This window comes from Salminus brasiliensis, chromosome 9, assembly GCF_030463535.1.
Source record: "Salminus brasiliensis chromosome 9, fSalBra1.hap2, whole genome shotgun sequence".
Lineage (NCBI taxonomy): Eukaryota > Metazoa > Chordata > Actinopteri > Characiformes > Bryconidae > Salminus > Salminus brasiliensis.
In genome coordinates, this window is record NC_132886.1 from 23,076,051 (window position 1) to 23,088,359 (window position 12,309).

A 12,309-nucleotide genomic window follows, 5' to 3' on the forward strand; every position below is an offset into this window, starting at 1 on the left:
CGTGATCTGGATTATTTCTATAATAATATAATAGTCCATAGTCAAACACAAAAGTCAAACAAAAGAAAAAACGGCTTTTATCAGATGTATGCTCTGTACAGAATCCTGCGTCTCTTTCCTGAGCCCTTCATGATAGATTTTCAATGAATGAACCAATCTCTGTAGTGTATTCTATCTCTCCTTTCTCTCTCGGGGAAACCATAGATTCTGGGGTTGTTTCACTCACTGTTAACCTTTCTCTGGGTAAGTGGGTGTCAATGGGTTCAGACAAAAAATAGACCAATTATAAATATAATTTTAATATAAAAAAAATCCCAGAGGTTTGAGTCTTCACAGTGGGGACGTAACAGTGTTGGAAACTGAAGGTGATTTAAAATCACAGTGGCTGTTGGCCTGTGGTCTCTTAAAGAAAAAAAAACTTAGCTGTGCCATTAAACTAATCCAAATCTTTAAAAACTGAATTGATTCTTTAAAGAGCTGATTTTTTTTAAGTGACTTGAATCCTTTAAAAAAGTAAGTGGACTCCTGGAACCTGTTAATTGCCAGGTTTAGTAGGTCTGAAATGGACAAACTGCTGGACCCTTTGAGAAGTGACTAATCTTATTGAGAAGTAACTTTAAACTTTATCTTTTGAGGAGCGGTTAAAATAGATTTTTTTGCTATCTGAAAAGTTGAATCTTTTTAGAAAAAGGTTTGAATAATTTTAAAAAAGTGAATTTATTAGAATTTATTATAATAATTAAAACTTGAAAGTGAAAGTATGGAAATAATTTGGCATTCTCTAATATCCTGAAAATGTAATAAACACTAAAGTCTTATTTGTTGTTTTTTTTTCTTCAGGCATACTTAGTTTAAATGTGTTTTAGTATTTCTTTGTTTCTTTTTTTTTGTTTTTACATAAAATTTAATTAATTTATTTATTTTTGCTTCAAACAGCTGTTTGAGAGATGCCATAGAACAAGCACTTTTGTTTTTAATGGAACTGCAGAATATTTGGTCCACATTCAGGTCACTGCAAATGGTTCACTTACTTTTCCAGCCTTCCCTTATTTCTGTATTCTCCAGAGCTCTCTACCGATGTCGTACGGTCACACTAGCCGAGGAGTTTTGTGTTAGTAATGATATGCTGTGGTAATGACACAGAATTGACAATTTTCAGTTCATGGACTTCCTAACACTGCAGCTGGTTTATGATGCACTTTACAAAAATAAATAATGAATAATGTAAATGTTATAAAATATGCTGTAAAAATAGAAAGAGAAAAATCCTACTCACTTTTCCAGACATCACTATGTCAGTCTTCTCTCATGTCTTTCGTCATACAGAAATCACAGGCTGCTGCAGTAATGACAGTAACGTTTGGCACGGTAATATACTGATCAATAATATGCAGCGGTTAGACACATATGAACATAAATTATATGTGCTTTAAAGAGATATTCTAAAAACCTGTTTATCATTTTATTTGAGAAGACAGCTGGTCTGTGTAGCAAAGAATTGATGTTTAAAAAATGGATTAGATGATTTTTTTGGTGGCAGAATAAATTATATATTTAATACCTAAACTGTGTGTTTAGTAATAAAGTATTTCTGGCTTGAATTTATAATCTGGGGACAAAAGAAGGAATGTTTGAACCCCACAGCTGCGGCTTTCCAGATGTGTGTCGGGGTCAAATTTCTCGTCGCGGGGGCGGGACTGAGTAACGGAGTAACTCAAAAACACCCAGAGATTCACTGCAGGCAGAGGAGACATCTCCTGCGTGTTTCACCCAAACGAAGTGACTCCAGCACACGATTACCAGCGAAAATGAGAGGTAGGTTTTCGAGCCGGACTTTAGTTCAGTCTCTCGCCCCTTTTCTCTTCGTAAAAGTGTGAGTGGGGCGATCAGCAGACTGTCAGATCACTGGACAGACATTGTGTGAACAGTCAGCGATTAAGCACTGCGTAGCCGAGTAAGCGAGCTAGCTCAGCCAGATTTACTGCTAACGGTGCAGTGAAGTGATGGAGGCCGAAGATTTTCAACTACGAGGAAAAACGAGCGAGTAGTTTCCAGTAAAGTGACAGTCCTGACTGCCCACGCCTCTGTCCGCCTGTGGAGAGAGATGTACCTGCATACAGTTGGAGAGATGGTGGATATACCAACATCACTGAAACACCTCTCCTACATAGCAGACCTGCAGCTGACCCACCAACAACGAGCCTGAGCCAGTGTTTCACCACCATGATCCTGATAGAGCCTCGTACTGCTCTCTCTCTCTCTCTCTCTCTCTCTCTCTCTCTCTCTCTCTCTCTCCCCTCTCTCTCTCTCTCTCTCCCTCTCACTCCCCTCTCTCTCTCTCTCTCTCTCTCTCTCTCTGTGCTTTAACACACAATTTCAAAACTAAGGTTTTTTATGTAAGTCTTCAGAAATGTTTACATATTTGGATACACACATGGACAAAATTGTTGGTACCTTCGGTTAATGAAAGAAAACAATGGTCACAGAAATAACTTAATTAAACAAACTAAACAATTTAATAATAACAAATTAAAATCCGACATTGATTTTAAACCATGCTTCAACAAAGTTATTTTAAAAAGTCAACTTATTAAACAGTCCTGAACAGTAATGATGGTAGAAATCAAAGAGACGGATAATATGAATGGTAACAAAAGAGCCCAGAAAAACTTCTAAAGAGATTAAAGGTGAACTTCAAGCTCAAGGAACATCAGTGTCAGATCGCACCATCCATCGTAGTTTGAGCCAAAGTGGACTTCATGGGAGACAACCAAAGAGGACACCATTGTTAAAAACAAATTATAAAAAAGCCAGACTGGAATTTGCCAAACTACATGTTGACCCCTACAAGCCCCAAAGCTTCTGGGAGAATGTCCTATGAGACAAAAAGGGATTTTTTTGCCAAGGCACATCAGCTCTATGTTCACAGGCGGAAAAATGAAACATATCAAGAACAGAACACTGTCCCTACTGTGAAACTCGGAGGAGGCTCTGTATTGGAGCATTTCTATTGGTGCATTTGGTCCAAATGTTGAAAACAATGGCCAGAATTATTTGTCAAAAAAATGTAGATTTTTGGTTTGTGTAGGCAAATGTGGATATTTTTCTAACAGCGACGATATGCTATGTTTTGAACACTGTCGATTTTTGAAGTGGGTCCTGTGGCAGGGTCTACACAAACCAGTTTCAGTTATTCCTGCCCCAAACCACATCTTGCCCACAAAGGGCTGAATGCTGGGAGTGGGAAATTGTCCTACGTATCCACGACAGGGGGTCCACAGTTAGGACCACTGTTGGTAGTGCAAGGGGACGTAAATTATGTTTTGCAATAAAAAAACAAACAAACAAACAAAAAAACACATGACTGGAAGCCATGATTGCAGTTTTGCAGTATTCACAAAACATGCCTTAGATTTGTACATGTAGAAAATGAGCATGTGTTAGGGATGAAGTAGAGAAGTCTTCTATCACAAGTCGAGGACCTGATTCCCTCATTCATCCTCTGAATACTGAAATAGTTTCACCACAAATAATGCTGCATATGAACATAATTTCAAACATTGACTGTTAGTTTGTAGTGGATTAGTGAGTAGTTTAGTGAGTGTGTTAGTGGAGTAGAGGATTAGTGAGTAGTTTAGTTAGTGAATGAGTGGGTTATTGGATTAGTGAGTAGTTTAGTGAGTAAATGAGTGGGTTAGATGATTAGTGAGTAGTTTAAAGGATTAGTGAGTAGTTTAGTTAATTTAATGAGTGGGTTAGTGGATTAGTGAGTAGTTTAGTGAGTGAATGAGTGGGTTAGAGGATTAATGAGTAGTTTGGTTAGTGAATGAGTGGGTTAGATGATTAGTGAGTAGATTTACATACACAACATCAGCAGAAGACGAGTTTTTAAGAGTCAACACCTTGTGTGATAGGCAGCTCACACGACAACACCTGGTAGCACATCTTAACACTAGACCAAGTCTCAGTTTCAGCTGTGAAGAGAAGACTTGGAGCTGCAGGTTTGACAGGTGGAGTGGCAGTAAAAAAGCAGGCTTATGTGGGCCATGCAGCACTGACTGTGGACTACTGACAAATTGAGGGTGTTCTACAACTTTTGACCTGTAGTGTATGTTATTGGTATCAATATACTGAATGGTGCCTTTGATTTGATGCTTCACAGATGAAGCCGAGGTGGAGATTATTGACTCGGTTGAGCCTTGTGCAGGAACCCAAAACCATAACTCTCCGAGTGAAACAGGAGCACTAGTGGAGGTCACCTTTCAGAAAAAACCCAATCAAGAACTCAAATTCTTGGAGGCTGAACCCAAAGCTTTAGGGGTATGTAGAAAGAGAACACATCTAATGTTCCTAATCTAAAGCCTGTCTCTTTAATGTTTTTAAATTTATATAATAGTAATAATAATAATATATGTTATTCTGTTTTCCACAGATTACACAGATTATGCTGAGTCTCTTTTTAATTAGTACTGTCTTTGCATCTCTGCAAGAGCCTTGGTTCCCCACAAATAATCTTTTCTCATGTGGCTTTTCTTTAGTTGTAAGTATTACTATTGAATTGGAATTATTGCAGATGGATATATGTCATCGTTCTGGAAATATGTTTGTTGTTTAAATGCTGTGTTTGATCATTTGCCTTCTGTGCTGCAGGGATTAATAGCTGGTAGTGTGACAATAGCTGCACAATGTCTTCATCTTCCTAAAGTAAGCAAGGAATAGCTAATTTTTCATCCTGGACACTTTGACACAAAGACACAATAGTTATTTAAATGGCTCATATCAAACAGATTTTTAATTCTTTTTAAATAAAAGAGTTTGATGTAGCAAATAAACAACGTTGAAGCTTCAATATAGCACATTCCTGCCCATATATAGACAGCAAGTTGCACAAATGGTCTGTTTTGATTGTATTGTACATGTGATGTCACAAACTCTGAAACTTATTGCTGATTATACAGTATATAATATACAGACTGGACACAAACACTGTACAGACAAACAGTTAAATTAATTCCAAACATTATTGCTTTTTTTATTATTATAGTTAGTTTTATATACCATTATATCAGTTTTACATCAGGCATAGAAATGAAAATAGCCTATTTTATTCCATAGGATAAGGGGGTGTTATGTAAAAATCATACATCATAAGTAAATAAATAAAAAAATGATGAGGGCCGTTTAAACCAATGTCTCTTTGTGTGTGCTTCTGAATCTTTTTTTACAGCTGAAGGCCTGTTTGGGAATGCAGATTGTTGCATGTGCAACAGCGGTCATCTGCTTTGTTATGAACTTCTTGTCAGTGCTTCACAGCCTTGGATATGACCCCTGCTGGCAACTTACATTCAGAAAGCCCAAATCCATTCAGTTATACATATGCGAGAGACTGTCGGTGAGATTGCTTTTCTGCACATTCAAAAACACAAATATTGTAAAACATATGTTTCCTACCTTTTTACAACCTATCCCACTGTCCAGAATAGTATGACATTAACATAAATGTCCTTAAAGAAATATTTATGATATTTAGATGTTTTTTTCTTAATCAGGCCATTAACCACAAGGCTGGGGAAAGGAAGAGACTAGGGAGTTTACTGAGTTCACATCTTTGTAGCAGCCTTGAGGGCGAGGTCCATACTAGCGAAAATAACTTTAAGTGCTTAGTATGTAAACATGTATCATTATTATAGCAAGTTTCTATGATGTCGTCTCAAATTTTAGATCGATCAGATGTTACACAGGCGTTCAGAATGCAGGTAGGGTGTGACCTAGTCTTCTAAAATCTGCAACAATTCAGAGGAAAAGAAGCGTTCTACCTTTAAAATCCATGGCAACGCTGTAGACTCAGTGGGAAGCACATAGTTTCTGGGGGGGTGCCCATTACGGATGATCTGTCATAGATAAAACTCACCACTTCCCTCATCAAGAGGGCACAGCAGCGCTTTCACTTTCTGCAACGGATGAGGAAAACAAACATACCCTCTCCAATCCTTACAGCTTTCTATGGGGGCTGGATCAGGACTGTCTGAACACATCTAGTTATTGTCATATATAGTCATGTCTTCATAAATGCAGCTATTAGTTCAAGCACTTTATCGCTTTTCACCAGTGTCAGCTTTACACGTCCTGTTACACTGTGCAATAATACCACCGCTGTGAACAACCTGCAGTATTATTTTATATATTTTTCTGTATGTTCAGTGCTGTTGTCACTCCTGGTTGTGTAGTGTAAATAACACACTGTTGGTCCTTTATTCTGCTAATCCACAGGTGGCATATAATCACGTGGAAGGACTGAAAGTAGTAGTGCTCGCAGCTCAGATTGCAATCTCTGTCACCTTAGCTGCATTCTGCTGCAAAGTTATTCAGTGCTGTTCTCCCCGGACCAGTGTGGTAAGAACCCAGTAAAACCCCAAATATTTCACATTTCATTACCAGTCAACTGTTTGCTAACTCTTCTGTCTCCTGTTCACTTTTCTCCCTTCAGCCCATGATTGTTGTGAGTGCACCCTCGGCTCCTCAGTGATGGCAGTCCAAACATCCATACAATAAACCATGTAGTTCCATATATTAAGTTCGTGTAAATTTAACCCAAACACATAACTGTAAATTACTCTACGCATACACTGCCGATCAGAAGTTTAAGAACACCCTCATTTTTGTCAGTAGTCCACAGTCAGTGCTGCATGGCCCATGCAAGCCTGCTTTGCTTGTTTGGCCATCTTAGCGTTGACTTTCTTACTGCCACTCAAACCTGCAGCTCCAAGTGTTCTCTTCACAGCTGAAACTGAGTCTTGGTCCAGTGTTAAGATGGTGTTGTCATGCGAGCTGCCTATCTCACAAGGTGTTGACTCTTGGAAACGTATCCACAGAAGACATCATCAGAGGACGTGAGTCTGTCAGACCTCTTTCTGTACCAAACCTCTTTAGTTTTCTGTAGTTTTAAAGAGCTGTAGGAAACTGTCCTCACAACATCCAGTCTTAATCTGTCAGTATGCTTTTCTTTATTAAGTGTCTTCTTTAAGACATTATAATAGGGATCTGAATGCGCAATGACCTTAAAATACTGAGGTGCAGAGTGCGGTAAATGTTCCTATACTGATGTTATGTAGATAAAGGGGTTGTAAATGATAAATAATTTACATTAGCTGCCAAAGCCTAATTTTTGGGAATTTTCCTCAAAAGCCCCGGCAGTTTGCTGCCTAACTTTGAACTATTTGAGGTCACAGGACCTTGTACCATTGCAAGTTATTCAATGGACTTAAATGTCAATAAAAACAATGGAAAATTAAAAGTGTTCTAGACCTTTTGACCGGTAAGGTACATGCTTACATACTGAAATATATACTGAATATGTTACATTAACCACTGATCTAACACTATGGGCCTTATCTTCCCGATGGTCATTGTTATCTTACACCCCACCAACAGTCTGTGTTCACGCCTTCTGCCTGCTTCGTTTAAATAGCAACAGTGCTTACAAATATATCTATGCCAGTGGGCGTGGTGGTCTCGAAATGGGGTGTGTTCAGGTACATTTTTGGTGTATTGCTATCTTGGCAACGGAAAACACAGGTGTGCCACTGACTGAAAGCAACCTAGACAGACTTTAAGTGAATGGCAGGTGACAGGCTGATTGGTTATTGCATGTTATGCCAAAAACACACCTATGATTAATTAAGAGACTTAGTATATGACTTTTACGAGTATCAAGGCATACTTTTCCTGGCGTTACGATATCAAAGCTGCGCGGTGCACGTTGGCAGCTTGCCTCAAGATCGATAACATAGGCCCCCAATTAATTAATGTACACACATTGACCAAATTGATGGTACCCCTCGGTTAATGAAATAAAAACCCACAATGGTCACAGAAATAACTTGAATCTGACAAAAGTAATACAAAAATAAAATGCTATGAAAATTAACCAATGAAAGTCAGACATTGCTTTTCACCATGCTTCAGCAGATTTAAAAAAAAAAATAACTCATAAAACAGGCCTGGGTAGAAATGATGATGCCCTTAACTTAATATTTTGTTGCACAACCTTTTGAGGCAATCACTGCAATCAAACGATTCCTGTAACTGTCAATAAGACTTCTCAACAAACTGCTCCAGTTCTCTCAGGTTTGAAGGGTGCCTTTTTCAGACAGCATGTTTAGCTCCTTCTAAAGATGTTCAATAGGATTTAGGTCAGGGCTCATAGAAGGCCACTTCAGAATAGTCCAATGTTTTCCTCTTAGCCATTTTTGGGTGTTTGTAGCTATGTGTTTTGGGTCATTGTTCTGTTGCAAGACCCATGACCTGTGACTGATACCAAGCTTTCTGACGCTGGGCAGCACATTTTTCTCTAGAATCCCTTGATAGTTTTGAGATTTTATTGTACCCTGCACAGATTCAAGACACCCTGTGCCAGATGCAGCAAAGCAGCCCCAGAACATAACAGAGCCTCCTCCGAGTTTCACAGTAGGGACAATGTTCTGTTCTTGATATGCTTCATTTTTCCGCCTGTGAACATAGAGCTGATGTGCCTTGGCAAAAAAATCAATTTTTGTCTCATCTGTCCATAGGACATTGTCCCAGAAGCTTTGGGGCTTGTCAACATGTAGTTTGCAAATTCCGATATGATTTGTTTTCAACAATGGTGTCCTCTTTGGTTGTCTCCCATGAAGTCCACTTTGGCTCAAACTACGACGGATGGTGCGATCTGACACTGATGTTCCTTGAGCTTGAAGTTCACCTTTAATCTCTTTAGAAGTTTTTCTGGGCTCTTTTGTTACCATTCATATTATCCGTCTCTTTGATTTGCCATCAATTTTCCTCCTGTGGCCACGTCCAGGGAGGTGCCAGTCCAATGGGTCTTACATTTCTGAATAATATGTGCAACTGTAGACACAGGAACATCAAGCTGCTTGGAGATGGTCTTATAACCTTTACCTTTAACATGCTTGTCTATCATTTTCTTTCTAATTTCCTGAGACAACTCTTTCCTTCGCTTCCTCTGGTCCATGTTGAGTGTGGTACACACTATGTCACCAAACAGCACAGTGACTACCTGTAGCCCCATATATAGGTCCACTGACTGATTACAAGATAGTAGACACCTGTGATTCTAATTAGTGGACACACCTTGATGTAACATGTCCCTTTGGTCACATTATTTTTAGGGCTACCGTAATTTTTGTCCAGGCCTGTTTAATGAGTTTCCTTTTTAAAATAATTCTGTTAAAGCATGGTTCAAAATCAATGTCGCATTTTCATTTGTTGATTTTCCTAAAAGTTTTATTTATTATTACTTTTGTCAGATTCAAGTTATTTCTGTGACCGTTGTGGGTTTTTCTTTCATTAACCGAGGGTACCAACAATTTTGTCCATGTGTGTAGTTGATTTCTGGCCAATTCTGGCCAAGCTGAGTTTGCAACTCTTACAATTCCAACACATGAATAGTAGTAATCAAAAATAAGGCATCTGTTTGTGAGCACAGACTAAATACAACAAACTGAGTTGTAGGCTAATGTGTTTAAAAAAAAACAAGATACACTAACCAGAGATACACAGAATATTTTCACCAATTAACACCAATCCTAACACACACAAAACATCTTTGTGTTCAGTTGAGCCGTATATACAGTGTAATGCATATCATACATCTAGAAATGTGCGTTGACTGTTTTATTTGTTCTGCCTAAAATAGGTTAGAACCTAGTTTAAGCTGCATTCATTCCATGTACTCAAAATTATACTCAGAAAAGAATGTATCGCTACGTTGTAATACATGTATACCTGTCGCAAATGCACATTAGTGGATTTCAAGCATAATAAGAAACTAGTCTCTAATTGGCTTATACAAACAGTATCCTGTTATTGACTAGGAGCCCCAACAGCACTTAGATCCACCTGAAATAAAGTCCAAAATAAAATGCACATGTAAAATATGTACATTTATCACTGGTTTGTTTCTTTCAGAGCATCTTCTTGATGAATCAACCGATATAATCTGTGTAATATGAAGTCAGTTAGAAAGGATTTACTTACTTCTGTCTCACAATTCCAACACTAATTCACTGCTAGCTTGTTTTGTAGAGCAAAAGTGTCTTTGTATATTCAGTAGGTACATTTCTCAGTGGTTTAAATTCAACTAACACATGCTTTCGCAATTATTGTAATGTAATTTAACGGGATTGTTGTTTTTTGTGTCATAATGTTTTCATTCATTTAAATTAGCCACTTTTCTATGACTTGTTTTATACTCCATTGTTGTCTTTGAATTTCATTGTGAACAGCTTCACATGAAGCTGCATTTCTGACATATTCAGTGCTTTGTTTTTTACTATGCTAAAATGTGAAATTATTGTTGCTGTTCTTCTTGCTATACATTTGTATGTTTTAGTGTTAAACCAAGTAACACAATAGTACAAGTGGTTTAAAAGCTAGCTAGCGATGAAACAGAATAAAGGTACACTGGTAAATGCGTATCATTGCTCTTATCTGTGTCGTTCATTACCATGGAATGTACGGCCAGACCAAGATGGATAAACACTTGCAGAGATGGATTCAAAGCAAGCCACTTTATTAACAAAAACCACGGTAACAGAAAGAGGCAAGTGAGGTGAAATGAGCAGCAACTAAGGGCTACAACAATAAACAAAGCCCAAACGTGACAGGTGTTACAGGGATACTCTCGGGGGGACCAAAAGGGAGCCTGAACTAAGAGAACCTGAACAAGCAGAGCCTGGGTAAACCGAGGTCTATAAACAAAAGAGGGTTAGCTGGGGAGCCAGCTGCTAGACCAAATGGCAAGGCTGACCTAACCTGAACATCAGCGTGCTCCCGTGAACGTGGGTCGCCTCACTTGAACGTGGTAACGCGTGAGGAACCTCAGGGCGTCCTAGAGATTCCAGATGAGTCAGTTCTCGGCAGAGAACAAAGGGGTTAAAGCTCCTTGGGTACCCCCAGTCCCAGGTGCAACACATGAACAAAACCAATGAACAATTAACACAAATCACAAATGAACACGAATCAACTCAAGTGAACAGAACTGAACACACATGAACATAAACAAGGCAGAACTGGGGAGGAAGCCCTTATTTGGGCCTGTGGGCGGCAGCTTAGGTTTGCTCGCTGCAGGATGTAAAATGGACAGCATTGTAACTCTAGCATTTAAGTTTGATCTTTATTTTCTTAAAAATATGCCATTTTACATATTGCCTAATTTTAGCCTAAAGTAACTGTGCCTGAACGTTTAAAGCAACCAGCTGAGTTTTTGTCAAGCAGACAGAGCTGTAGCTGTGGTCAGTCGAGTATTGTGAAGCATTTGCTGTTGTGTACATTCAAATGACATTCAAAACGTGATCTGGATTATTTCTATAATAATATAATAGTCCATAGTCAAACACAAAAGTCAAACAAAAGAAAAAACTGCTTTTATCAGATGTATGCTCTGTACAGAATCCTGCGTCTCTTTCCTGAGCCCTTTGTGATAGATTTTCAATGAATGAACCAATCTCTGTAGTGTATTCTGTCTCTCCTTTCTCTCTGGGAAAGTGGGTGTCAATTCGTTCAGACAAAAAATAGAGCATTTATAAATATTATTTTAATTTATAGATCAGATCATGACAAATGAAAACACTTGGACAGTCTGTTCAAATATTTTTGGAAACTGATTTGAACCTTTTTGGTAGTCACTCATTAAAAATCAAGTAGAATGTTTTAAGAAATTATTGAATCTTTGTGAAGTGGTTAATTTTAGAGAATTGATAAAAAAAAACTTTTCAGAATAATATTTTGTAAAGTGATTAGACTTTTTAGAATTGTAGTTTTAATTCTTTTTTTATATTTTGGAAACGTGAATATTTTGAGGAATGTTTTTTAGAAAATCAATTTTGGATCTTTTCTTAAACGTGATTCAAAATTTTGAAAAGTGATCCAAATCTTTTTGGAATGTCATAATCTTATTGGGATGTAACTTTAAACTTTATCTTTTGAGGAGTGGTTAAAATTGATTTGTTTTAGATTTTTTTTTGTTTTGCTATCTAACAAAAAAGTGGAATATTCTTGAAAAGTGATTTATGATTTGTGACTGATTTATTAGAATTTATTATAATAATCAAAACCTGAAAGTGAAAGTATGGAAATAATTTATATAATAATAATAATAATAATAATAATAATTGAATTCTCTAATATCCTGAAAATGTAATAAACACTAAAGTCCTGTTTGTTGTTTTTTTTGTTTTATTTTTTACATAAATGTATAATCTGGGGACATAAAAAGGAGGAGTTCCCCTCATAGACCGTGACTAGGATTTC

At 37.7% G+C, this 12,309-nt stretch overlaps 1 protein-coding gene and 1 long non-coding RNA gene across 2 annotated transcripts; one reads left to right on the top strand and one right to left on the bottom strand.

Annotated features, from left to right (window-relative positions):
- Positions 1–1,044: 1,044 nt before the first annotated feature.
- Positions 1,045–2,257, bottom strand: LOC140562331 (uncharacterized). Its single transcript, XR_011980135.1, has 3 exons — positions 2,111–2,257; positions 1,277–1,339; positions 1,045–1,126 (listed from the first exon to the last, which is right to left on the bottom strand). It is a non-coding gene; the product is annotated as an uncharacterized lncRNA (long non-coding RNA).
- On the top strand, positions 1,636–10,473 carry LOC140562330 (uncharacterized). Its single transcript, XM_072687870.1, has 7 exons — positions 1,636–1,815; positions 4,163–4,320; positions 4,433–4,540; positions 4,651–4,704; positions 5,228–5,392; positions 6,271–6,393; positions 6,488–10,473. Exons 1-7 carry the CDS (start codon positions 1,659–1,661, stop codon positions 6,524–6,526), a joined length of 804 nt encoding a protein of 267 aa, XP_072543971.1. The 5' UTR covers positions 1,636–1,658; the 3' UTR covers positions 6,527–10,473.
- Positions 10,474–12,309: the final 1,836 nt, after the last annotated feature.